The sequence below is a fragment of the Chrysoperla carnea genome, chromosome 3, assembly GCF_905475395.1.
Source record: "Chrysoperla carnea chromosome 3, inChrCarn1.1, whole genome shotgun sequence".
Classification (NCBI taxonomy): domain Eukaryota; kingdom Metazoa; phylum Arthropoda; class Insecta; order Neuroptera; family Chrysopidae; genus Chrysoperla; species Chrysoperla carnea.
In genome coordinates, this window is record NC_058339.1 from 25,659,798 (window position 1) to 25,686,715 (window position 26,918).

Consider the following 26,918-nt stretch of genomic DNA (forward strand, 5'->3'; position numbering starts at 1 on the left):
TTGGCCAGTAAAAATATTGTCTATTATCTAGCATCTACGCAAACGCAATTAAAATTGGATCATAAGAACCAGTCTTTATAGTACATCGAAATTCGGCATAAACATAATGGTGAATTCACGTAGAAAACGGTGGGCAACGTGATTAGCAACTGAAATATATTGAAAAATCTATGGTTCAATCACAATTTAACAGAGTTCAGTGACAAATATGCCAAAATGTTCGCTCGTTACGTGCATGTGGGGTGAATTCACCGTACGCGACGGACCGTAGGTGAATATTGACAGGATCCTTTGAACTAAATTATAATTGAACCATCGACTTTTCAATCATTAATCATAATTTCATACAGTTCAGTGGCTAATTTGTTTGTAGCGTTGTGAAGTTCACAATATTATGTAAATTTAACATTTCAGTCCTAATTTAAAAATCAGTCGTGTACACGAGCACGGAAACGATATTTTTAACTCATGGATCACAGGGTGAACCCACGAATGCACAATCAATCTTTCTATCAAAGGCCAAAACGATAAACGGGGACGTGCGAATAGTCACTACGATGTAAAACGTTTAAATTTTCAGTTTGCGCCAAATGTCAAAATGTATACAAGCCTTTACATTAGATTTTAAAATAGAACCCATTCATGTCATTAGCGGGTATTTTAAACAAATTTTCCAAAAAAATTTCACACCTAAAATAAAAATTAAATAACATCTATATGTGCCATTATTGTTTATACTTTTTTGTTAAATACTATTCTCATTAAAATTGATTTTTTTTTTTTTTTAAATTGTAAAAATTTTAACGCTTAAAAATAAACCCTTCTTATTATATAAAATTTGATTAAATATCGAAGTGAAAACTTTCGAAACCAGAGTCTTATATATATATATGTTTCGAAACTACTTTTTTATAACAAAAACTTTTTACTTATTTTAGTTATAAATTCAAAAGATTTATGTACTTAGTAGTAATGGACAAAATAGTTTATTTTCCGAATTAAGGATAAAAAGCATACACTATTTAAAAAGTTTTATAGAAATATATAATTTTTATTTAACATATTTTACACGTATTTAAGTTATATAAATTATAAAAAGAAAAAACCATATTCCGACGCGTTAACCATAAAACTTAAAATATTAATGCTCCTTTGACGCCATGTGTCTCATTAAATTACTGATAAATTTATTTACTTTCCTAAGATCTTGTTGTATTTCAGTCCTAAATTGTAAACACTAAAATAAAAATCAAACATTTTATTCAGAATAACATTAAACGATATAAAAATATGTGATTGAAATCAACTTGCCACAGCATCATCTGTCACTTTTAATTTTAATACACCTTTTGAATGTATGTAAGACATTGTGTATCTTGCTTTTTTTGGATTTTGTAAATATAATCTTTCAGCTGCTTTCTCAAATTCATCCCAATCTTTTAAATAAGTCATTTCACAAATTATTAATATTTTAAGTTGATGTCAATAACCATTGAAATAATGACAAAACTTGATTAGTCAATATGTTAAAAAGTAACAATAGATGTCATCAATTAAGACAACAGTTCAAAATATTACTTAATAGATGTCATGCCTATTCAAATTTTAAATAGGTAATTATATGTTTGTATATATTTATTTTTAAACTTTTTTATATAATAAAATATAAATGCACGTGTTGCAACATAATAATATGCTTAAACCATCATTAAATGACATCTAATTAGTATACATATAATTATTGACAAATTATCGCAATAATTTTTATCTACGTATTAAATAAGCTTTAGGGGTAATACATCCAGTTCGAAGGTCATAATTATTGTGATAATTATCAGTTTCTATCAACATATTTTATTTAGTTGTCGAGTATTTATTAAATTTTTTTTAAACACACTTGTTGGTATCAACAATGTCTAACTTTGGACCACTTGTAGGAGCTATTGATGAAGGAACATCTAGTGCGCGTTTTATACTATTCCGTGCAGGGACCTATGAAGTTGTTGCAAAACATCAACAACAATTATCACAAAAATATCCACAGGAAGGATGGGTTGAACAGGATCCTTTTGAAATTATGGAAGCGGTTACAGTATGCATAAAGCATACGATGGATAAATTAACTGAAATGGGAGGAAGTGTTGATGATATTGTTGCAATTGGTGTAGCCAATCAAAGGGAATCAACAATTGTGTGGGACAAAGAAACAGGTGACGTATATAATTATTTAATATAATCAAATCTTGAAAAATTTATTAATTTTTAATCCAACGTACCTTTGCACTTAAATAATATCATAATTTAAATATTAGATATTTTAAAATATCTTTTTCCTTAAAAAAATAATGTTTTCCCTTTAAAAAAAATATTGTTTTTCCTTAAAAAACAGTTAATAATTTTTCAGTCATTACAAGACTACCTGTTTTTAAATATTAAGCCCTGTCGTAATGTATTATTATCTTTGTATAATTTTTGTAGTTACCTTGATAAAAATTTGTTTAGGGTTCCGTTGCCAAATGACAAAAACATTAAAGATAATAAATGATGTTTCGATTACCCTTCATAGAAATGAGAGAAAGATATATATATAGATTATTATACCATGTATATATGAAATATACATAGTATTATAAGTTTAGTCCCAAGTTTGTAACGCCTAAAAATATTGATGCTATAAAAAAAAAATTGGTATAGGTGTTCATAAAATCACCTAATTAATCCATTTCCGGTTGTCCGTCCGTCCGGCTGTCCGGCCGTCCGTCCGTCCGTCTGTGGTCACGATTACTCAAAAACGAAAAGAGATATCAAGCTGAAATTTTTACAGCGTGCTTAGGACGTAAAAAGTGAGGTCAAGTTCGTAAATGAGCAACATGGGTCAATTGGGTCATGGGTCCGTAGTACCCATCTTGTAAACCGTTAGAGATAGAATAAAAGTTTAAATGTAAAAAATGTTCCTTACAAAAAAATAAACTACTTTTGTTTGAAACATTTTTTTGTAAACATCACTGTTTACCCACGAGGGCGTTAATTAGGTACAAATTTTATAGTATGTATTAATAAAGGAATATCAAAGTGAATATCTTTTGTTATTTACATGACGTCAAAAAAAACAAACGATTGCGCATCAACACTTGCGCATTATATGAGAATATCAGTTAAATATGTCAGATATGTATGTATGTGAAATGTGACAGAGTTATCAACACTGCCTATACATGGTATTTCAACAATTAACTCAGTCAATTGTTTGTTTTCAACTGTTTTTAGATACTTTTTATTTTTAAGATATTATACAGACGATAAAAATTTTTTCAAAACCAATTGTCATCACTTCCCTCGAAAATGAAAACTCTAGGACGTGTGACCATACGATTTTTTTCTTATTTCTGTGAAAGGAGTCTCACTTTAAAACAAATTATTTACTTATTTTTTTTTTCGCTGTTAAGTTTTATTAACAGCGAAATTAAGCGTCAGTATGTAAATACACCTTTACTTTATGTTCTGGTAAATTTTTAGAACATCGAAAATTTTACGTAAAATGTCCGATAAACCATTTTTAAGACAAATGAAAATGAATCAAAACCGAAGTCTCAAAAGGCACATATGTGGATTTCAATTATAAACATTAAATATGCCGCTTTTCTAAACGATCGCATTGTTGAATAGAAATTAAAATGAATAATAATAAAAAATTTGAATAAATTTTGCCTCCACTTTATTTGAATATTATCTGTTAAAAAATGAATTACTTCTTAGATTTTACAATTAATTTATATGTTTTTAAAATTGCAGGGCTACCTTTACATAATTCAATTGTATGGTTAGATATGCGTACAACATCCACCGTAAATGAACTATTAGAAAAAGTACCGAACAATACGCGCAATAAAAATTATTTAAAACCGTTATGTGGTTTGCCATTATCTCCTTATTTTAGCGCTGTAAAATTAAAATGGTTACAAGATAATATTGCAGTAGTTAAACGAGCTATACAACAAGATAAATGTTTATTTGGAACCGTTGACTCTTGGATTATATGGAATTTAACTGGTGGTAAAAATGGTGGCGTTCACATTACAGATGCGAGTAACGCATCTAGAACAATGCTAATGAATATTGAAACTCTAAAATGGGATCCTGTACTACTAAATTTCTTTTCAATTCCAACATCAGTACTACCAAAAATATGTTCAAGTAGCGAAATTTATGGTAAAGTAGCAAATGGTCCATTAAAAGGTGTACCGATATCTGGTTGTTTAGGAGATCAACAATCCGCACTTGTGGGTCAACAATGTTTACATAGAGGGCAAGTTAAAGCTACATATGGTACCGGATGCTTTTTGCTGTATAATACAGGAACTTTACGTGTTGAAAGTTCTCATGGGTTAATTACGACTGTTGCTTATCAGCTAGGTCCAAATTCACCACCAATTTATGCAGTTGAAGGTTCAGTAGCAGTTGCAGGAGCGGCTTTATCGTGGTTAAAGGATAATATGCAACTTATTGATGATGTTAAAAAAGCACAAACAATGGCAGAAGAAGCGAATCTTGAAGATAATGGAAACGATATCTATTTTGTACCAGCTTTTAGTGGATTGTATGCACCTTACTGGCAACAAGATGCTCGTGGGTATGTTAAAATACACTATTCTACCTGTGAAATATTATTGAGATTAATGTTAAGAAAGACTATCTAGCGATAGAAAACAAACTATGGATGTTAGCTCGCATAGATATATAATATTTAACGTAAATCTAAATCTATTTCTTAGTAAAGCTTGCCTTATCTCATTAATATTTCTGTGTGTAGAGGTAACTTTGAAGGACTTGATACAATTTGTTCCTAAATTTGAATTAAATTTTTTCCAGGGTGATATGTGGTATAACAGAAGACACAACATCCGCTCAAATTGTACGTGCAACTTTGGAAGCTGTTTGTTTTCAAACACGAGACATTCTTGATGCAATGAATAATGATTCTGGTATTCCCATTTCACAATTAAAAGTAGACGGTGGAATGACTTCTAACAAATTATTGATGCAACTACAAGCAGATGTTATTGGTATTGATGTATTGTGTCCAAAAATGGCCGAAACTACATCACTGGGTGTAGCAATGCTAGCGGGTGCTGCTGTAGGTGTATGGGATTTAACGGGAAATAAACCATTAAATATTCCGACTGATGTATTTACACCAAAAATTAGTGATAATGAGAGAGATATGCGATACTCCAAATGGAAAATGGCTATTGAAAGATCTCTAGGTTGGGATATTTAACCGACTATGTGGACATTTAACAGACTAGGTTCAATTTATTTTTCAACGATTAAATTTATGCACCAATTTTAGGAAATGATTCCTTAGGTAATTTTATGATTATTATACCTTTTAATATGTTTTTAAGTGATATAGAAATGTCAACACGATTGACGACCAACGCATATTTTAAAATATGCTAGGAAAAGGAACACTTTAATAAAAAAAATGTCACATTCATTGTAAATAAAAAGTTATGAGCATTAGATCAAAATTTCTGTAGAAGTTGGTCTTTGATGTCGAGTTTGATGTTGATTTACCGCTGAAAATCGACAAAATGTGCTGAAATGACTGTAAAAATGACATGGGAAAAATGAATTGAAGGAAATTGTGTGACGGTGCTGCGGCTTTCTCACATCTCCTTCCCCAACTGTATTATATTATTATATTTGAGGATCAATTTTTTTTAAATTAAGAAATTTGTAACAATAATTAAGTTATTAGTTTATGGTATTGACGCCAAGAATAAAATAAAAATACAACGTGTTAACTTCGAATGTGCTACTACACAGTGGCCAATAATCATAAAATTACACAAGCTCCGAGTCGCATTAGCTCCTTTTTTTACGCTGACGAAAACGATTTAATATCATATTATGTTTATGTATGCCAACACGTGGACAATCACAATATGATAATATTCATAACACGATATTAAAAATTAAAACTATAATTGTCAATTTCCAGAATTGCGCAAACTCTTTGTACTCAACGTAAGGGTCAGTGCGATTTCAATTCTTAAAATATGTTGCATATATTTAGAAATAGTTACCTTCTTCAACTATTAAACTGCCTAATATTTTCCAGAATTTTGAATGTTTTGTTATGCTAGCTATGCACCGTATGTAATATGTAGATTTAAAAAGGACTCATATTAGGAGGATCTCTTAATTAAGTATTAGAAAGAATGATAGAATATACATTATGTAGACCATAGACGTAAATTACTAGACTGTGCTACCTGTATTATCAAATTGTAAATTTAACCGTGAAAAGACAAAGCGCGATTGCGGCCTAAATCTATCTCTCTTTCAATCACTATACTAAGAGACCCATAATTGCTTGTGAACTCAGGTTACATTTTTAAGATTGTCATGAAAGTGGAAAGGTGTCTCATTGTATCTCTAACTTTGTCTCATGCAAAATACATAGAATTCTACGCGGTCGGTACCGATATCCTTTACTTTAATAGCTGTTGTATACGTAATGTAAATAAAAGAGCTTTATTTATATACTTTTTATTTTATTTTATATTTCTTAATATTCCCAACTTATTTAAAGTTCAGCATGCTTTCTGCTAAAAGTAACATCTTAACAACCCTAATATAAGTTATTTGTCATATAATCTGCAACAACAGAAGTAATGTTACTTTAATTTGAATTACGCGCATATAACTGAGACATTGTAAAATGAAATTTTTTTGGTAGTAAATAAAGTTTTTGAGTTGTATTTATTATTGTTATTATTTTCCCAATAATCACGAAGTCAAAATTATTTAGTGGCATGTTTATGGCCTCATTAAACATTTCTTTAGAAAAATGGCACGTTGATACATAAAGGTTCGTCACTTAATTTGCAAAAAGTTACCAGTATGGTTGAATGAACGGTTATTACTAGTTTTGCATCATATTGTCTATTAATATTTCTCCAATATTATTCAAAGTTTTTGTTAAATTTCTTTTAAACATTTCTTCTTTGAAAATCTTTCTCTTGAATTCCATTGTTTAATTTTTCATTATCGCCTATCTTTGCTGTAGAAGTATGTCTTCAGTAAACTTTATACTAATTTTTGAATAAGAACCATAAAAAATTTAAACAATCATGTAATTTCCTTTGCAGTATACTAAAAAATAAACAAAGAGATTAATTAAAGAAATTAACGCTTAATTCCAAAAAAGTGGTGCTCTAACAGTAATACCGAATGGTTGACACAAGTGTTTGATGGGTTAAAGTATATTATAATATTTATTTATATTTACATAAATCGATCTAGGATAATATGAACTAAAAGTACACTTTTTTGTAGGAAAATTGTTTTTTTAATTAATGAAATTACCTATAAATTCAGATACAGGATCATTTTCACCGTCTCCACGCATAGTACCAGTAATTTCTTCATTCTCAACTAATGGCATAAATAAATTAACAAATTCAGAGCTATAAGGTGGTCCAACAGCTTCTAAAACTTCTGTTACAAAGTATCTAATTAATGATATATCTGTATCACCCTTTTGCCAACATTGTTTTATATATTTTACAACTGGAACCACACATCCTGAACACAACAAATTGACCATCCGATCTAGAACCATTTTCCGCATTTCCAACTAAAAATATAAAAAAATTATAAATTTAAACGGATAAAATTTAAGAAGTAATTTCATATAAGCGTGTATTAGTAGAGCGTGTATTATTGCAAGTTGTTTTTTTGTGTAGTTAGATAAGCAAGCCATCTCAAGCAGGCCTTTTGAGTTACCTCAACCTCGCTCCCTACTTGTTTTCCAAGCCGCAATCTACCTGCTTTTACGGATGTTTGTTATTATTGTTGTCGCTCTCGAATTACCGTGTCATTCAATTTACGTTTACTGTGTTTGCTAGTGTAATTAAGTAAGGATTTTTTTATATTGAAGACGAAGGTTTGTGCTTTATTTATTAGTATTTAATGCTAATGTTTCTATTAATATAATTAAATATTTGCGGTTCATATTTGCTGTTAAAAAAGGTAATTTTTTTCATTAAATTTATCATACTCAAAGCTTCTTGTTTATGTGCCAGGTTTTATCGGAAAAACTTTTTTCTAACAAGCAAAAATATTTCGCATCATGTATATAGTATTTCAAAATAGTAAAAATGTATTTACCTGCACTAAAATTTCTAATTCATCTTGTTTTGACTCAAATAATCGTACCAACAGTTCTAGAACTTTATTATGTAATAATGTATGGCATGTAACTACTTCATCCAAGAGTGCTAAATGAATTGGACAATGTTCAGTTGACAATTTAAAATAACTTGGTTCAGTTACAGTACATTCCACCCATTTAACAATACCAACCGATACTACTGGAAACCTTGAAACACAAAATTATTAATTTTAACTTTTAAATAATAAAGAATTTAAATTATAAAGAGCTCATTCATGGTTTTTAAAATTTAATTTTCTTGAAATACTCCAGGCATTAGAATCTATTCGTTTAAGATGGTTTAAACGGAAAATCGCATTAACTCAAGAATCTTAAGCCGCGAGAGCACATATGACTCACCTTATACATTGGTATATTTTTCCTAAATCTGCCATCAGTTCCGATGAACCTTTATTCACATTACATAATGTGTGAACAATTTCAACTGCTTGGATTGTTGACTTTAATTCATCCTTATTAACTGTTCGTTTTTGATTCTTTTTAGGTGGTGTTTCACACACACTTGCAGCATATGCTAGCAAATAAATATATTTTGGTTTATGTTCTGGATTTAATTTTATTCCCGGTTTAAATAATGCATCCACCAATAATTCTATTAAAAAACATTAGATTACAAGTTAGAAAATTAATTAAAATTAATTCTTTAACAAAATACCTAAAAATTGTGGTGTTCGAATTAAATCAATTGGTGGAGGATCCATGCCAGAATAATTTCTAAACAAGACTGAAATGTCTGCTGGGTTTAAAGTATTTCGTGATAACATTGACGTTAAAGCACCACAAGCTTGTGGAAAAGCTGCTGCTCCGTTCAAAGCCATGGTAATTGGTGTAACATCGTGATGACTAAAATACAATTATATTTTCGATTAGTGAATTTTCGCAAAAGTGTTTAATGTTCGTAACTGTAAAAATATACGTTTTTTAATTGAAAATGTGTATTTCATGCCAGTAAATGCAAATCGATTAGATGATTACAATTTTTATACTTAAAAATTTGTTTCTGCGATCAAAAAAAGAGTTAAAAATTGATTGATTTAACTCATTTGAAATTGATGCTAAACAAAAAAGAAACGAAAATTTTGCAATAATAGGACAGTGAACATAATTATACTACTTTTGCATGTAGGAGTGTAAAATGCGTAATTCAACTGATAATTTGGTAATTACTCCAAATACTATTTTTAATAGTTTTTCCTTCTTTTGTGTACACGAACAAGACCATCAGACCATTTCCTGACGCGTGAGCAAGCCACATAATGTTCATGTTAAAAATCAAAATAAAATTGAAGAAAATAAAAAAACGCATATTTTTTCAAAAATATTTTATATAAGTAATTCGTACTTTGATAGAGCACAACGAGTTATTTCCTGTGATAATCTTTTCATGCTGCAACCACCTTTCGCTTCACGTGCTAAAACTTGAATTAATACTTGACTGTAGACGTAAGTATGCTGCCCATGACAAACCATTTTCTATACGATAAAAAAACATTTATTTATTTCAATTTACTTGTCCACCCAGTAGAATGATTTAAGAAACCTAAGAGAGTGTAAAATATATTTTTCACTTCGCTTCTCTAAGTATGCCTATTCATTAGATAATCATATAAAAATTTATTACCGCACATTCTTGTATACTATTTTGCCAATCTTCTTTATTTTCTAGAAATCCTGTAATTGCAGTTTTTAATACTCGTGAAAATACTTCAATTTGTTGTGCTGCAGTTGATATACTTGTTATTTCACCTTGAAATCCTGCATCCGATATCAACTGGAAATTAAGATGTATTTTATTTTTCACGTGGAATATTTGACAATATTCAAAAATTAAATTAATTAAACAAAATATTATGTAAAATCATGACTTAACAGATGTATTTTAAGTGTATGGGAAAAATATTATTAAAAACATTATCAATTATTAAATATTTTATAGTAATTTCGAAAATATATTTTTAAAGAAAACTAACACGTTAAAAGGTGTCATAAAATAGCCTATTATGTTTGTATAAATTCAATACACTGCAGTGTTTATTACATGGATATAGGAATATTTTAAAAGGGGTGGAGTATAACTGAGTAGGAGAGTCTCACTCAGTTGGAAGAGGCAGGGTATCATTGTGCCTACTTACTATTGGCTGTTAATTAGCCGCATGCTGAAAGTATGCTCAAAACCTTCTTTAAGTGTTTTTGATTCGTTTGTAAGCATGGAAATATGTTTGACATATGGTTGACGTGACATATGGACAACATAAATAAATAATCTTACAATAATTGATTTATTTACGATATATTCTTTAGGTAATTAGTCGGTCATAGGAATATTAAAGGTATATTCCTTAATCCAAGGGTAATTAGCTAAAAATATTATATTTGTAATTAATTTCTAAATTGTATTTAAAAAAAAATACATTTTTTTCTTTAGGGTAAAAGATTTTACTTTAAATAGAAAAATTTTTTGCTCGGACCAATCTACAACACACGCAGAATTCGCTACCCATTTAAATTTTCCCGCAATTGAGAGTGCGAACAGTCGCAGCCAATCAAAAGCAGCCACATTGCTTGAGGCAATCTAAATCATGGATATAGAAATATTAAAATCTAAAACACACGAAATATTATCGTTCTATTTGAATTTCCCGCAAATAAGAGCCGCAGCCAATCAAAAGTAGGCACATTGCTTTCCCCCTGAGTGATACACCCCTCGTCTAAAGTAGGACTTTATTCTACAACCCTACTATAATTACTAGATCCGTGGTTTATTACCTTGATTGTAAAATTTAACATAAGACAATCGGGATATTCTTCAGCAAGTCTGTATATTAAAGATCTCCAAGTTGGATGTTCTATCATTTCAGTTAACCAAGCTGGAGTTTCTCCTTCTTCAGTAAAAATAGTGTCGGCCTTTTTTGGATCAAACGTTTTCAATATCATATCTTTTAAATGATTTTCAACCATTGCTTGAACTTCTGTCACTTTTATTCCTTCAATTTAATAATTTATTAAACAATGAGTGGATGTGATAATTTTGTTATTATTAGAAAGGATTACCTCCAAGTATAAGCCATTCAGCTAGCATATTGGCCAATTGAGCTACGGCACTATAATTTTGAGATAGTTGATCTATAACTTGGACTGGATTTCCACCGGCTTGGAAAAACCTGAATACATTGTTATTATTAATGAAAAATAAAATTAGTATTTCTTGATTGAAAATAGTCTTTGTGAAAACAACCTTTTTAATTGTGTAAATATTCCAGGTTCCATTATATAATCTGGAGTAGTGAATTTTTTCATACATTCTTCGAGTACTTCTGCTGGATTTTCCATAGATTCATCTTGACCGTCATACTAAAAAATCAAATTCAACAATATTATGTACTCTAGAAAATAAAAATGCATATTTAAAATTTACTTCATCATCCATCATATCACCGCCACCACTTGGCCATCCACGTTCATCATATTCTTCATCCATCGTAATTGTTTTATTTAATTTTTTTCATATACTTTCGTTGTGATCGTTTTGTGAATATTTGTAAATAAACATTTACAGAAAAAATAGGTTACATTTGACAAGTTTAATGACTCTGGTGTTAAGTGTTGGTAACATGTAAACAGTAAACAATTTTTATCCCATGTTCTTCAAGTTTACAAATGTCATAGAGCTAATATCATAGAGCTACAAATTCGCCGACCAAAAGGTTGATCGGAATAGAGAGAGACAGGTAAATTGGGCGCGTATCACGGATCTAGTAAATATAGTAGGGATGTAGTATAAAGTCCTACTTTAGACGAGGGGGGTGTATCACTCAGGAGGGAAGCAATGTGCCTACTTTTGATTGGCTGCGGTTCTCATTTGCGGGAAATTCAAATAGAACGATAATATTTCGTGTGTTTTAGATTTTAATATTTCTATATCCATGGTTTTAGTTTGCCTCAAGCAATATGCCTGCTTTTGATTGGCAGCGGCTGTTCCCACTCTCAATTGCGGGAAAATTTAAATGGGTAACGAATTCTGCGTGTGTTGTAGATTGGTCCGAGCAAAAAATCTTTCTATTTAAAGTAAAATATTTTACCCTAAAGAAAAAAATGTATTTTTTTTTTTTTAATACAATTTAGAAATTAATTACAAATATAATATTTTTAACTAATTAACCTTGGATGAAGGAATATACCTTTAATATTCCTATGACCGACTAATTACCTAAAGAACATTTCGTAAATAATTCGTAAAATAATAAAAATAAAACTTTTTTATTTAAATTTAGATTAGGTTCACGGGTACATAATTCAATACATAAATAAGTAATAATTTCCCCAAATAAATTTTTACATTAATTTCATATTTTAAAAATTTTATAATGCGGTGAAATCTAGTATTGAAAATTAATCGACATATTTTCGAGACATTCTTAAGCCTTCTTTTGAATTTCATTAGTTAACTTATAATAGTTGTAACACTAGGATTGAAGATTGAATATTCACTAAATTGAATAGAATATTGGTGCATTTAGGTTACTTATATCGTTGAAAAAATTATTTTAAATCCATGGTCCAACGGACCCAAGACCTAATTAACCTATGTTGCTCATTTACGAACTTAGCCTCATTTTTTACGTCCTGAGCACGCTATAAAAATTTTAGCTTGATATTTCATTTTGTTTTGAGTTATCGTGTCCACAGTGAAAAGGATCAGAACCCTATTAGAAATGATAAATATACATCCAAAACGATACCAATATAATATTATTTTACCACCGTGTCCAAGCCAGTGTTGTCAACTTAGTAGTTTTACCACTAAAACTAGTGGTTTTTTTCTACTATTTTTCTACTTTTAGTGGGAAAATAATTTAATATTTTAATATCATTTCTGGCAATATTATTACTCTCTAGTTGTTTTTTAGTGGTTTTCTATCGCCTGTTTAGTGGGCCTTAGTGTTGAAAGTTGGCAACACTGGTCCAAGCACTAGTGCGTTTGTAACTCCTTTGGTATTGTTAACAATTGTTATTAGTAATAACTCGTGTCGATAGAGGTAAATAATGGTAGGTAATTTCGACGTGTTTACTTTTACGTTGAGAATCTGTCAGTTTATTATACACATTTGAGGTTATAATATATGAACTGATTTTTATGAATTATATAAAAAATAAAAACTAAATTAGGAATAAAATGGGTTTTACGTGTTGTGTTAATAATTGCAACTCGGCGTTTAAAAAGCAAGGAGGACTTATTTTATATTCTATTCCAACTAATCCTCTGGTAAGCCCAAAAATATTTTTAATTTAGAACGCAAGCTTAATATAATTATGACCGTAAGATGATAACGTGTTCTCATTACCTCCCTTCTGCTTCAAAGGAGGGGCTGAAAATTATACCACAATTTTCTCGAATAAGGGAAAAACTCCAAACAAAAACACTGAACTTTTACCAGGGATTGAACGTTTTTTTCAGTCCCTTTCTAGCCAAAAGCGAGAAGAAGGATAGCAAATAAATCTTTCATTATTTAAAGTCTATTACTTGTGATGCACAAATCAAGCAATTTTGCTATCTTAATTTTATATTTATTTTCTAATTGATTTGTGAAATGCTTATGATGATAAATTACTATGAATGGAGGTAAGGATTGACTATACCATCGATAAGGGCTACATAATACTAAAACCAATGGTGGAAAGGCATGGTCGTTTTTAACAACAGCATTGCACATCTATTTTATCTTTTTAATATCTGTAATTGTGAAAGAGAATAATCTATAAGCTACTGTTTTTCAGCGCTTTAAAATGTGGACAGAGGCTATTGGACGGACAGATATAGATATTTCGAAACGAGTAAACTACCGTGTCTGCGAACTTCATTTTTCAAAGGAAATGAAAACTCACGAGTCCAGGGGTAAATGTCGAACTAATTTGAAGCCTAATGCTATTCCAAATCTTTTTTTAAATGGTAAGTTATCAAGTACTCATTCAATTTATTTTTATTATACTCACGTCAAAAATTTGTGGTACTACAAGACAAATGTAGTCTGAGTATAATCGTAGGCTTTCCGAAGATCTTATATCGCTTCAATTCAAAAAGCCTTTATAAGTAAAATCGTTGTGGCTATTACATGGCAGTGGCTACGCGGCGTCTATTGCTGGAGCTGCCACAGTGGAGAAGAGGAGGAAACGATGTCTCATTTTCTCTGTCACTGTCCAGTTCTTGTAATGAGAAGATGGACTTACTTGAGCCATCTCAAGTGAGCAATCCCCGTCCAAGTACTCCCTGCTTTTACTAAACAGCTCCAAATGTTTCATGGAGTAGTGGCCGGGGATGGACCAATCCTTTTTTCGATATCACAACGGGCTCTATGATCTAAGTGTGTCCTATCCTAGAACAGCCACTCTAATCAAATCTAACTTAACAGCCAACCAAAAATATTATTAAGGTCATTAAGGATCGATCTAAAAAGAATCACCCTATAGTTGGGTGGGTCGCTTCCTTTAAAATTGTTTAAATATACAGCTGAGTTGCCGAATTCAGTCGAGCTTTAATAAAGTATAAATTTTCAAATGTGAATGAAAAATTAAAGAAACTTTGTTTTAGGACACTATGAAGACAAAATTTTAAACGGAAGGGGTATTGAAGATTCATTAGATAACTGTAATTCAGAGGTACGGTATGAAGAGTTGTAAATGTCCTTAAATTTTACTTTCCAAATTTGCCAAACACTCGAAATAATTATAAACAACACGATAATTTTTTAGGGTAATCATTCAATAATAGATAACACCAATGAAAATGTTATAGATCCAGGAATACGGCAGGTAAGTCGTAAAATTAATTTTTTTTTAAGTTTTCATTTGGAATATTTGTTTAAACATTTTTACATGCTACACAGACTACTGTACAATTTTTTTGCTCTAATATTTATTTAAGATTAATTATGAATAATCTTCTCTTCCAAGATATGCTCTTTCTTTTGTAAAAGATTCGGTGTTTATTTTATTTTCTAGGATGAATGTTCAATCGTTGAAAAATGGAATGATAAATGTATAGCTTGTTTAAAAGATGATGCACAAATGGAAACAATCAGCTCACTTAGCGTGTTATCGGGATTTAAAGAATTGTTTGATTATCTAGGAATTCAAGTAAGTTACTTTTTTAACATTAATATGAGGTAAAAAATGAAGTTTATTTTTACATAGGGTGCCCGTGACTCGATAGACATAGCTTAAGACAATTTGGACAATTTTAAGTCGAAAGCGCTTTCTTACATACTTTTGACCAAAGCCCAATAATATAGGGGGAGGAACCATTGGTTCCTCCCCCTCCGCGTCCTCACAGCACATTCAACAGAATCTCCAGAAACAACAGTATCAAATTAATCTCTAAAATATTATTTCCAGGAATATGAAAATGAAGCTTCCGTTTATTCTGTATGTACAAATTGTGTGCTACAAATGTATAACTTGTTAAACTTTAAAAGGCAGTGTGAGGAATCAAGAGAAAAATTAGGATTATATACTCCAATATATGAAACAATACATACATCATTAGTTGTTGAAGAACCAAATAATGAAGCAGAAATTTCAATTAAACAGGAATTTAATTCAATAAAATTAGAATGTAAATCATTTGTTCCATCACCATTTGAAGCAGTCCAATCATCAACAAATTTTGGAGAAGAAATACACGAATTAGTATCTAATGAAATTAAACAAGAAATAAGTTATTCGCCTACTTCAACTCCAAACCAAGAACCATTAACATCTGTTAAAGAAGAACTAGACGATTCGAAACAAACTGAAATTGAAGATGACATCAATTCAGAGACATTAAAAGAAGTATGTATAACTTGTAACGAAAAATTTACTGATAAAATTTTATTAAAAAGACATCAAATTTTTCTTCATGGATTAAAAAACTCTATACAAGAATGTTCTGAATGTAATGAACTATATTTTTTACGTGTTAAATACGAATTCAAGTTAAAACTTCATAATGAAAAGCATCATGAAAACATATGCAGTGTATGTGATCTAAAATTTCAAACAATATTTCATCTAGCCAAACATAGATTGCTTCATATATGTAATGTTAATACTCAACAATTTCATCATGGCAGAAGAGTTCCTGATAGACGGCCAGTTGGAAAAGTTGCATGTGCTCTATGTAATAAGATATATGTATCATATCAAGCATTAAAAGAACATCTCAAAACGTACCATAATCGGAATACAGATAAAATTTCTTCTTGTACGATTTGTAAACGATCTGTTTATAATATGAAAGAACATTTAAAAAGGCATCGAAAAGGTATGTACATTGACACAACTTATTTCTAATTATTATTTACGATAGGGTATTATCGTTAGATATTCTTTTAACTTAAATATTCTTTTTGTCTGAACTATTTTTGCTGTGAAACTCATCGTTTTGCTGAAAAACGCGAAAAGCCTATTTTTGCAAACTTCCCCTCTCAATAAAATTTTTTGCAAAAGGGGGATTGATGGGGACATTTCACAATTCATTTATAATAGTATTCTGAACATTCATACCAATTTTTAGCTCTATGGGAAATTTTGAAACCTTAATTATATTTTATGGACTAATTTGACTGGATAATAAATAATAACAATAAAGTAATTTTTTACAGGTAAAACTAAAGAGATTTCAACCGCAACAAACCAAAAGAATGGACTTTGTACTCATTGTGGTAAATTATTTAGTAGTAATACAGCATTAAAAATACATATTAAGGCAGTTCATTTGATGATAAAAAATTATCAATGTGGTTATTGTAATAAAATGTTTGTTACAACTGGTTTGAGAACAACACATATTAAGAAAATGCATTTAAAATTAAAACGTTTCTCATGTGATATTTGTAAGAGAAAATTTTTTTCGAAATACGAGCTGAAAAATCATAAGATGTCACATACGGGGGAAAAAATTCGGAAATGTCCTTATTGTGATGTTCTATTATGTTGGACTAGTCTTAAATACCATAAAAGAAGAGTACATGGCATGATTCTTTAACTTTTTTAACAAGGGTACATATATACGTTTTTTTAAGTTACTTGCATTTAGTCAACATAGGGATAATATAAAAAAAAGAAAATGTCAGATACTCGCTGACAATGTAACTTTCCATAGGTCTAATCATTAAATTAACCTGATTTTTATACTTTTTGGATCAAAATTACCCCACCCACTGAGTTTCATCAAATTCCAAAACAAATTTATTTTTCCGATTTTCTCGATTTTTCAAAGGGGTAAGGGGTAAATTTTGCTGTCCCTTAAAAAAATTGCAAAAAATCGAAAAAAATTTTTATCTCCAATTTCGATAAAACTCAGTATATGAGGTAATTTTGACCCAAAAAGTACAAAAATCGGGAGCATTTGTTGACTGGTCGAATACTTTTTGAGATACGGACTAAAATCGATCCAAATATTGCGATATCTCAGAAACTCTGCATCCAATCATTAAATTAACCTGATTTTTATACTTTGTGGATCAAAATTACCCCACCCACTGAGTTTCATCAAATTCCAAAACAAAATTTTATTTCCGATTTTCTCGATTTTTTCAAAGGGGTACACCCCTTAAAAAAATTGAAAAAAATCGAAAAAATTTTGCTGTCTCCAATTTCGATAAAACTCAGTATATAAGGTAATTTTGACCCAAAAAGTACAAAAATCGGGTGCATTTAATGACTGGTCGAATAGTTTTTGAGATACGGACTAAAATCGATTCAAATATTGCGATATCTCAGAAACTCTGCAGCCAATCATTAAATTAATCTGATTTTTATACTTTCTGGATCAAAATTACCCCACCCACCAAGTTTCATCAAATTATAAAACAAAATTTTTAATATATAAAACATACAAAAAAATATATTACATCATTTCAGTGGTGTTACAAAAAGTGATAAATTGTTTAATTTCTTGTAAACTTTTGGAACAGTTTCATCATATTGTGCCAAAAAGAAATTACCCGCTATTGGTATACCCAAATTATATTGCTTGGAAAATTCTTTATAGTTAAAATGATTCCGATAACGTGGCAACATTAAATCCCCTTTAATTAATGGTGAATAATCAATTTTATTCTTTTGTTCACACACAAAGATCACATAACGATGATAACCAGTATTTTTTGGTGGACCAATACCAATGTAATTTGCGTATGTTTCACCAGTTTCCATATAATTTTGTCCTAATATATTACCAACGAACCATAATTGAAATGAACGTAAGATGGGCTCAAGACGAGTTGGCAAATCAACATCAAGCATACATAGAGTATAGTATTTTTTTGCATCATGCTCCCATTGAATTATGGGTGGTTCTAGAACATGAAAATTGGTTACATGTAAGGGAGAATGTTGTACTTTAACTAAAGTGTGCCTTAGATCACTCTTCAGTTCTTGAAATATTTGTCTATTCACAAGACCAAGACAAAATTTACTTACTATAGTGCAAGCAAATGAAGATAGTGGTTGTCTACGTATGACAACCGCCTACTTGCCGTTAGTATTTTTAAATTTTTTTTATGGTACCATACAATTTTGGGATTTATATTTGTCGCTTATTATTGTACTAAAATTATTATTTGTAAATAATTACCTAGAACATCTTTTGGTTGTAATATATTACCATAATCCACTTCGATGCCATTCTTAAACTGTATTATTAATGGTTCATTTGGAGCTTCATCAAATACATCGGGTATTATATTGTAATTGTGATACGTTTGTGTATTTTTTATTACCGTATAATTTTGTTTGTTCGTTAAAAAATGTTTTCTTATCGAAAGTAACTGCAATGGTAGACGATTGTAAAAGTGTCTAAAAAGCATTCTGAAAATATATAAATTACTACACTGCAAAGTGTCAAATATTTATAGAAAATAAATAAAACAAAAATTTTTAATTACAATTTTTTTTTTCATTTATAAGGTAATTCATCGGGTATTTTGCCCGAGAATTGGATCGGGGCTTCTATCTAAACCAATTGTCAGTATTCTCAATAGTTATTTGCGATACAATTAGTGGAATACAGTAATTCTTACAGTATATGCTCAACGAGTGTGTAGAACGAGTTGGTCAATCGTAGAAGTATATGTAAATAATGCGTTACCACACGTATATCGTACAAAACTTTATCTAAGCCTCTAAAATGTGAAAAAAATTTAAAATTTGTGATGAGAATTGAGAAAACTAGAACATTAAAAGTTACTATGGTAACTTGCTATTATAATTATTTTTACCTTATTATGACCTTGAACCAACTATTCTTTCGCTTAGTCTTTTCAATAATCGATTATTTCGTGCGTAAATGATTTCAGTAGAAAACCCCCGTTTAATGAGTTTCGACGAAATTTGTTATACATTTTCGTAAAACTCCCAGAGACAAGGTGTATACTGCCCGCCCTGGGCACAAGGTACCTCGGGGGTCATTTTTTTGTGATATTCGAACTCAGCGGCCCCACAAACCCCCGAGTAACAAAATTAGTCTCATTTCCATCGATATTAAGTTTCTAGTTTTCCCAGTTTTTTATTTCTACCTAATCACTTTTGTTCACAAAGTTTGTAGACCCCTTCCATCTCGATCCATCTTACTGTTCACAACATCGACAGTTGATACGTTTTTAGTGCTTTGTTTCTTTGTCTATTGGTAATTTTGTGGTCCATTGGTCGCTCGGCATCCATACAATCAATACATGAAACCTAATCTAGATGCCGAATCTCGATACGCAGAATGTATGGTTTATACAAATATTAATCTTATACAAGCAGAAAGCGAAAAAAACAAATACGCCACTCATTTGTAATAATAAATATAAAGTATTAATTAAAAATTATGTTTATTTAATATAATTATTATATAATCAATAACACTAAAATTTACATTTTCGTTCGTCGATTACATTCGTTTAACGATGAAGAGATTTCTATTTTTTCCAAATTACTAAGAAATATTAAAAAAAGGCACCTGCAAAATTATAAAACTTATTTTACGAGTGATAGTCTCAGTTAAACAGATTTGTTTTCTATTTAATCCAATTAATCTACAGAGGCTTAATCGGTAGACGTCAATCGATAGGTTTTTTTTGAAATCTAGAACTTTCCCACTTAATTTATTTGCATTGGACGTCAACTTTTTTTTTAATCGTATGAAAACCGTGTTTTGACTTTGGCGAATTTTTTCGGCTTAGCTAATGATTATCCGTAAACAAACGTATGTTTCTTGGCTTTTTTCTTCTATAACAGCGTATTTTTTGTTTTCTGATAGCAATTTTGTCATCCGTTTCGTAGATTAATTGGATTAATTTGATTAGTAATAGCTCTAGTAGAAATTTACTTGAGACTGCTCTTTCACATGGACTATTAAATTAGATAATTACTTTTAGAACTATTTGTCTCTATTGATTAGATCAATTCCGATGAAATATGAAAACAAATCTCTCATTTTCAATAACATATACCTGCTGTTGCTATTTCAAATTGCTTTTCTCTTTCTGTCACTAAAATTGTTAATGTCTTTTGAGCAATTTTTTGTGATTCAATTTGCTTTTGAAAATCCAATACAGTTTCGATAAACTTTTGAGTTGCATACCTAAAATTAAGTTATGGTTACGATTACAAAGAAGATATTCTAGTATATAGACCTAGCTAGTTGAAAGCAATGAACATGAACAGTTAATATTTCTCAAGATTCGCAAGACCTCATCGTGAAATTTTTCGAATTATTCTGTTAATTTGGCCGTGAATCTTGTAGAATTAATTCCTTACCTAGCTGCTAATATAGCTTCATTTTTTTCATTAATTAAAATATTCTTTTGTGTCTGCCATTCTTTACATTTTTGTATGACTTTATTTTCTAATTCTGTTAAAATTTCGACATTGATTACATTGTATTTGTTGCTTTCATATTTTGCAAGCAGATTTTTCACTTTTTGAAGTTGATATGCTAATTTTTCATTGTCTCTCGTTATTTCCTATAATCAAAGAAACTAATTCATTCCCTACCACTTCTATGTTTTTAGATTCGTAGAATTTTATTCAACAAACGTACCAACAATTTTGCTGCAACTGTATCATATCTCTTTTTTTCTTCTAGTAATATTCGCTGAGAAAGTTCTAATTCTGAATTTAATTTTCGCATTTCGTTTGTGTGAATTCCATTATAGTCGCTTTTTAATTTTTGTATTGTACTTATTTGATCGTCAATTATTTTATTTTTTACCAGAGAATCCTCTCGTTCTTTTTGCCATTTCAGTCTGTGAATTTAACAAGTGAAATTTACAAAATTTAAAAAACCCCCGACAAATTTTTCGGGTACGGAACTCTAAACTCGCACTTGAAACATATCTAAGAAAACTCTCCATTAAATTATCATTTTCCTTAGAGCCTTCTCCAAACTGAATCGATTTTGAGGATCATCACCTTTTTTTGGTGGTTCCGGATGACGAAACCCTTAACTCGCATTTGAAACATAGCTAAGAACACTCTCCAAATTAAAAATTAATAAAATTTTGTGGTAGAGCAAACTAAAATTTATGACGTCTGCAAGTACATAACTTTTTCTTACTGCGTACCTCATATCTTCTAAATTCATTTGTAATTTTAGTATTAATTCCTCGTTGAGCTTCAAGAGTGCATCTTTTTCTACTAAGGAAAAATTTAAAGTCTTAACGTTTTCATTGATTTCATCTAATTGGCATTTCTGTTCATTAATTATTTTTTCTTTACGTTGTAACTCAACCATTTGTATTTTACATTTGATTTTCTCATCCTAATAATAAATATTGATATCAGGTTGGTACATTTTTGAAATGTTATATTTATTTATAATTAGTTTGATAATTAACTTGAAAGAAGATAATACCAAAAAAATTTTCGTACAACAAGTGAAATAAATAATTGGACGAGTTAATTGTTGAAATACCCAGATATACGGGGGAGGCGCCCCCCCCCTTCCACGCTAAGCAGGGTGTGGACTTGCGAATGGGCTTAACGGACTTAGCGGGCGGGTTAAGCATAGTATATAGCTATTAATGAATTGGAACTTTAGGTCAATTAAGATTAATAATCGCTGATCAATAGTTACAATTAAATAAACTGTGTGTGAAACGAATAGCATCGGGTCATCTAGTATTAAATAAAACAATACCCTATCGTTAAGTTTTGATTTCTGTTCATTAATGACTTCGTTTTGCTGTTTATTCAATTCCAAAAGTTCTACAATTCTAGAAAATAAAATAAACATTATTTAGACATAAACTAAATATCAATACCTAAAGGAGGGCGTCTCGTAATTTATAGCCAAACTATTTGAGATATGTGTATAATGTCGAAATAGTTTTCGATTCTTTATTCAACTATCCAATATTTTTCAAAAAAGATCGTTTGACTGACTTTGTAAAAATAGATGGGGTAAAATGATCCGATTGCGTTTTTTACCGAACTAACTGTTCTTTTACGTTGCGTCATCGACAGTAATAATATAGATTTAACTATTAAAATCTTACTTATCTTTATGTACTTGAATCACTTGTTTCAAATTACGTATTATATTTAGCATTTGTGTTTTTTCTTCGGTAGAAATTTTGATTTCATCACTCATTATTTTCGAGACTTTTGCAATTTCTATTTCAATACTCTGGAGTCTTTAAAATCAAAGAAAAAAAATTACAAAACTGAAATTTTCAAATACAAGCAAGGGAAGATTGAGCTGTTCCTGTTAGAAGCAATTGGCAGATCCTATTTGGATAAGGAAGGAGAGTGGTATTTAAAAGATGTTAGTCCGTCTTAGTGGATGAAAAATATGAAGGATTTAAATATACAAATAGAAAGAGAGGAAAATAGCATGTGGTGATGTCATAACTTATTTTTATAGATCATTTGCGATTGCTTAGGCAAACGTACTAAGCCTTAAAAAAGAATTAAAATTATTTTTACTTAATTTTATCTTCTTGTTCATAACATTTTAATTTATCTTCTAAATCACAGCATCGATTATATAATTCAATAATTAATTTAAATTTCTCCACTGTTTCAGTTTCAAGAAATTCAATAGTTTTTTTAAAATACGTTTCTCTGTATTTTAAAATATTTGTTACTTTTTGTTCTAATTCTGCAATATTTTGACGAATTTCTCTTCTCTCGTCTGGACTATCATCTTTTCTACTTTTTATTAGCTAAATAAAATAAAATTTTTTACGAATGTAAAAAATAAAACTGGTCAATTTCCAGAACTTACCTGTAAATCTATATTCAATTTTTCATATTTTTCACGAAGCGTTTTAAGTTCATTTTGAACTTTATTAAATTCTGCCACTATTTTTTTACGTTCTACTTTCATAACCGTATTTAATTTTTTTTCAGCATTTAATTGCTTACGTAGGTCAAATAAATTTAATTTAATCTGGTTGAGATTGAATGGAATATTAATATTTTGGGATAATATTTGTTGATCTGCACGAGTGATAATATTTTGTCGGTTGGTGTGATCGTTTGATAGGCCCTCTGAAATTTGGCAAAAAGTTTGATATAAAAGAGCAATTGTTCATTCCTTACCAATGGTGAAATCAAAAAATGGTGAAAGCACCATTTCCAAAATTGGGAAATTTCGGATTATCTAATTTGTAAAGGATTTTATACAAGATAATAATACATTTTAATTGAGACAGGTATTTTTCTTCGAATGGGTACAATTAAAATAAAAATTTCTATTAAATATTAGATATAAGTGGGCAATTCATTGACGATCAGCCCCTCGCCGGGTAGGTAACATCCTTTACACCAGGCATGGGCGAACTATTTTAAGTCGAAGTCACCATTGTTATAACTTTATTGTGTGCCATAAACTTTATTGTGTGCCTCTTTATCCAAGTCCGCATTGGAAGCGAGACGGGTATACGACTCTTCTACCTATCTAAGTTTCTCTTATAGGAATGAGACAGGTAGAAAAAAAATGTCTCTCTGTCTCACCTTTATATTCTGATGTAACTGGTTAGGTTGTCACTGTCTTACTCTTATTTTAGATACAGAAGTATGAGGGACTTCTCTAAGCCACGTTTGCCCATGCCTGCTTTACACCCCCTAAAAAGGCAGGTTAAAGATACCACAGAATTTTGATTACATTATGTATAATAAATCGTAACAATCGCCAATACCTTCATGTTGTTGCAATTCTGATTCCAATCGTTTTGATAATACACTATTTTCATGTTTAATTATTTCTAATTGTATTACTGTTGATTCATGTTCTTTTTTAAGTTTTTCTAATTCTTTTCTATACATTTTTGACGATTCAATCGCTGAATTTCGAAATCTTTCTATTATTGACAATTGCATTGTGTTTTCATCAATTTTTTTCTTTGATTCATTTACTATTTTTTCAAATTCCTCTCGTTTCTTGCGTTCATTTAACAATTCTTTTTTTAAATTGTTATAATCATTTACTGGTATAATATTATTATTATTACTAGTTTCATTTTTTGATTGAATATTACCAATATAACGTGGTAATCTTGATTTTATTGCTTGATTTAGCCGAGGTTTTTCAATATTGAGTATGTGTTCTGATTTTTCTTCAGTAATTGGTAAAATTTTTTCATTAAATAATTTTTGTTTGGTTAATAATGTTGATTGAGCTTTATTAAATTTTTTCTTTGAAGTTTTTATTTTGTTTGCAACATTATGCATGTGATCTAATTAACAGATATTTAAGAAATTGATTGTTGGGTCTTGATTCGAAAAGAGACTCTCTCCTATCGACTTCAAATTTCATTGTTAAACCTTATTTATATAATTTTAAGCAGTTCCATACTAATTTCTCTTATGCGAATGAGTATATATTGAATATAAAAATGAATTATTAAGTACATTAAGGACCATAATTTCGAAAATGTACGCAAGCTAAATTATGCTCAAAGTTTAGCGAAAAAGTTTAGCTTGCTTATATTTTCGAAATTATGGACCTCAATGTACTTAATAATTCATTTTTATATTAAATATATTCTCATTCGCACAAGAGAAATGTCGACATCATATGAAAAAATAAAACTCTAGATTATAACGAAATTGTATCACAGCGAATATTTCGATGCTGAGCTTATTTATTACCTATGTCTTATTTATTACCTTTCGGAAAAATTTTTTCTGAGTGTATAATCAATAAATATATATTATACACTCAGAAAAAATTTTCCCGAAAGGTAATAAATAAGACATAGGTAATAAATAAGCTCAGCATCGAAATATTCGCTGTGATATAATTTCGTTATAATCTATAGTTTTATTTTTTCATGGACAGTCCTTGCGCACGTGAAAAGTTATCAGAAACAAATTATCTTGATAATTACCTAATTTACATGTTTTATTAATTTTCTTATAATATTTTCTCAATACTTTCGATATATACATTGATCTTTGCTTATGAATTTTATTCGCAGTATTATAAGTAATTGTATTGTATGATTTATTCAAAGTCCTTTTATTTAAGTTTTGATTCTCTTCAATTCCTAATTTTATAATTCTATTCGCATTTAAGTAACTATTATGACTAATTAATTGTGGATGTCTGTGATCAGAATCAAAATCTTGTCTTGGCGTGTACCAAACGTCATCTGCTGGTGATTCATTATTTATGGATTCGTCAGAAGAATTATTTTGCAAATCTTTTATTAATGGATTAAATTGAAACATGTTTACTTGATATTGTGATAAACTATTCGTTGCTAGGTCATCACTGCAGTTAGTGTTTAGAGTCATCGATAATCCTGTTTCTAAATAAAATAAAATACTTTATAATTTATTGAGTAAAAAATTACCAATACAATCCATTCACATCGAAAATTTAGAATTTATCATCTCAAAAAAAGATCAGTCTTATCAATATTGGCCTTCAAAAGGATTTCTTGACGTGAACTCTATAGACTCAAAACTTATACGGAAGCATTATTTAAGGTCGAAATTGAAAAGTCTGGAGTTAATATACGCTTCATATATTTTCAAGAAAACTAAATAATGAAATTTCACGTACTACAGAATAAAATTTCGTATAGTGAACTTAAAAGACTTTTTATTTTGGGAAATACAAATTTTTGTTTCGGGTCCAGCAAATTTTTGGATCCCTGCTTTTATACTCGGAAGAGAGAAGTCAGTACAAAATTTCAACCTATTAGTAATTACTTACAACAAAGGACGCTATAGTGTTATAGGGTATAAAGAAACATAGAAGTCTCATAAATAGTGAAAACTTGTGTTTTAAAAAGCTGATGCCTGATTATTTCGGTGCAATTCCAAGCCTTTAAGTTTCACGAGGTAGAAAATATCTTCCAAGAGCTTCGGGAAAAGAGGGCTTTATAGATAATGAAAGTTTAATTGTATTTTAAAAAAGCTAATGTCCGCTTACTTCCTTAGAGTACTTACCTTTAATCATTGAATTCACCAATGTTAAGAAACTATTTAATCTATCGTTTGACTTCTGTATGGACATAATTCCTGAAAGTCAACCATTGCAAAACATTAAATAAATACATATTTAACAAAAATTTCAATTAATTGTTTCTAACGGAGTCTTACATATATAAATAACTTACACCATGAATGGCATTAGCTTCCTAAACGAAACAAATACACACTTTGAATCTCCGATAAAATGAAATTTTTCTTTAAT

General features: G+C 29.7%; 5 protein-coding genes across 5 annotated transcripts; 1 reads left to right on the forward strand and 4 right to left on the reverse strand.

Annotated features, from left to right (window-relative positions):
* Nucleotides 1-1,111: 1,111 nt before the first annotated feature.
* On the reverse strand, nucleotides 1,112-1,515 carry LOC123295393 (signal recognition particle 9 kDa protein). Its single transcript, XM_044876732.1, has 2 exons — nucleotides 1,312-1,515; nucleotides 1,112-1,237 (listed from the first exon to the last, which is right to left on the reverse strand). Exons 1-2 carry the CDS (start codon nucleotides 1,450-1,452, stop codon nucleotides 1,142-1,144), a joined length of 237 nt encoding a protein of 78 aa, XP_044732667.1. The 5' UTR covers nucleotides 1,453-1,515; the 3' UTR covers nucleotides 1,112-1,141.
* Nucleotides 1,516-1,754: 239 nt separating this feature from the next.
* LOC123295368 (glycerol kinase) lies at nucleotides 1,755-6,556 on the forward strand. The gene is made up of 3 exons (XM_044876698.1): nucleotides 1,755-2,210; nucleotides 3,793-4,630; nucleotides 4,870-6,556. The coding sequence occupies exons 1-3, from the start codon at nucleotides 1,913-1,915 to the stop codon at nucleotides 5,276-5,278; spliced, it is 1,545 nt and encodes a 514-aa protein (XP_044732633.1). The 5' UTR covers nucleotides 1,755-1,912; the 3' UTR covers nucleotides 5,279-6,556.
* A 260-nt stretch (nucleotides 6,557-6,816) lies between these two features.
* On the reverse strand, nucleotides 6,817-11,822 carry LOC123295363 (negative elongation factor D). Its single transcript, XM_044876690.1, has 11 exons — nucleotides 11,658-11,822; nucleotides 11,478-11,593; nucleotides 11,294-11,403; nucleotides 11,009-11,226; nucleotides 9,864-10,013; nucleotides 9,585-9,715; nucleotides 8,898-9,085; nucleotides 8,582-8,834; nucleotides 8,179-8,389; nucleotides 7,375-7,645; nucleotides 6,817-7,161 (listed from the first exon to the last, which is right to left on the reverse strand). Exons 1-11 carry the CDS (start codon nucleotides 11,718-11,720, stop codon nucleotides 7,130-7,132), a joined length of 1,743 nt encoding a protein of 580 aa, XP_044732625.1. The 5' UTR covers nucleotides 11,721-11,822; the 3' UTR covers nucleotides 6,817-7,129.
* A 6,311-nt stretch (nucleotides 11,823-18,133) lies between these two features.
* On the reverse strand, nucleotides 18,134-19,268 carry LOC123295949 (protein D2-like). The gene is made up of 3 exons (XM_044877411.1): nucleotides 19,168-19,268; nucleotides 18,858-19,090; nucleotides 18,134-18,579 (listed from the first exon to the last, which is right to left on the reverse strand). The coding sequence occupies exons 2-3, from the start codon at nucleotides 19,087-19,089 to the stop codon at nucleotides 18,134-18,136; spliced, it is 678 nt and encodes a 225-aa protein (XP_044733346.1). The 5' UTR covers nucleotide 19,090; nucleotides 19,168-19,268.
* A 1,436-nt stretch (nucleotides 19,269-20,704) lies between these two features.
* Nucleotides 20,705-26,879, reverse strand: LOC123295950 (rootletin-like). Its single transcript, XM_044877412.1, has 13 exons — nucleotides 26,842-26,879; nucleotides 26,672-26,743; nucleotides 25,603-26,025; nucleotides 24,751-24,948; nucleotides 24,412-24,672; nucleotides 23,496-23,761; nucleotides 23,356-23,433; nucleotides 22,765-22,895; nucleotides 22,407-22,482; nucleotides 21,832-22,028; nucleotides 21,309-21,513; nucleotides 21,026-21,231; nucleotides 20,705-20,849 (listed from the first exon to the last, which is right to left on the reverse strand). The coding sequence occupies exons 2-13, from the start codon at nucleotides 26,736-26,738 to the stop codon at nucleotides 20,705-20,707; spliced, it is 2,253 nt and encodes a 750-aa protein (XP_044733347.1). The 5' UTR covers nucleotides 26,739-26,743; nucleotides 26,842-26,879.
* Nucleotides 26,880-26,918: the final 39 nt, after the last annotated feature.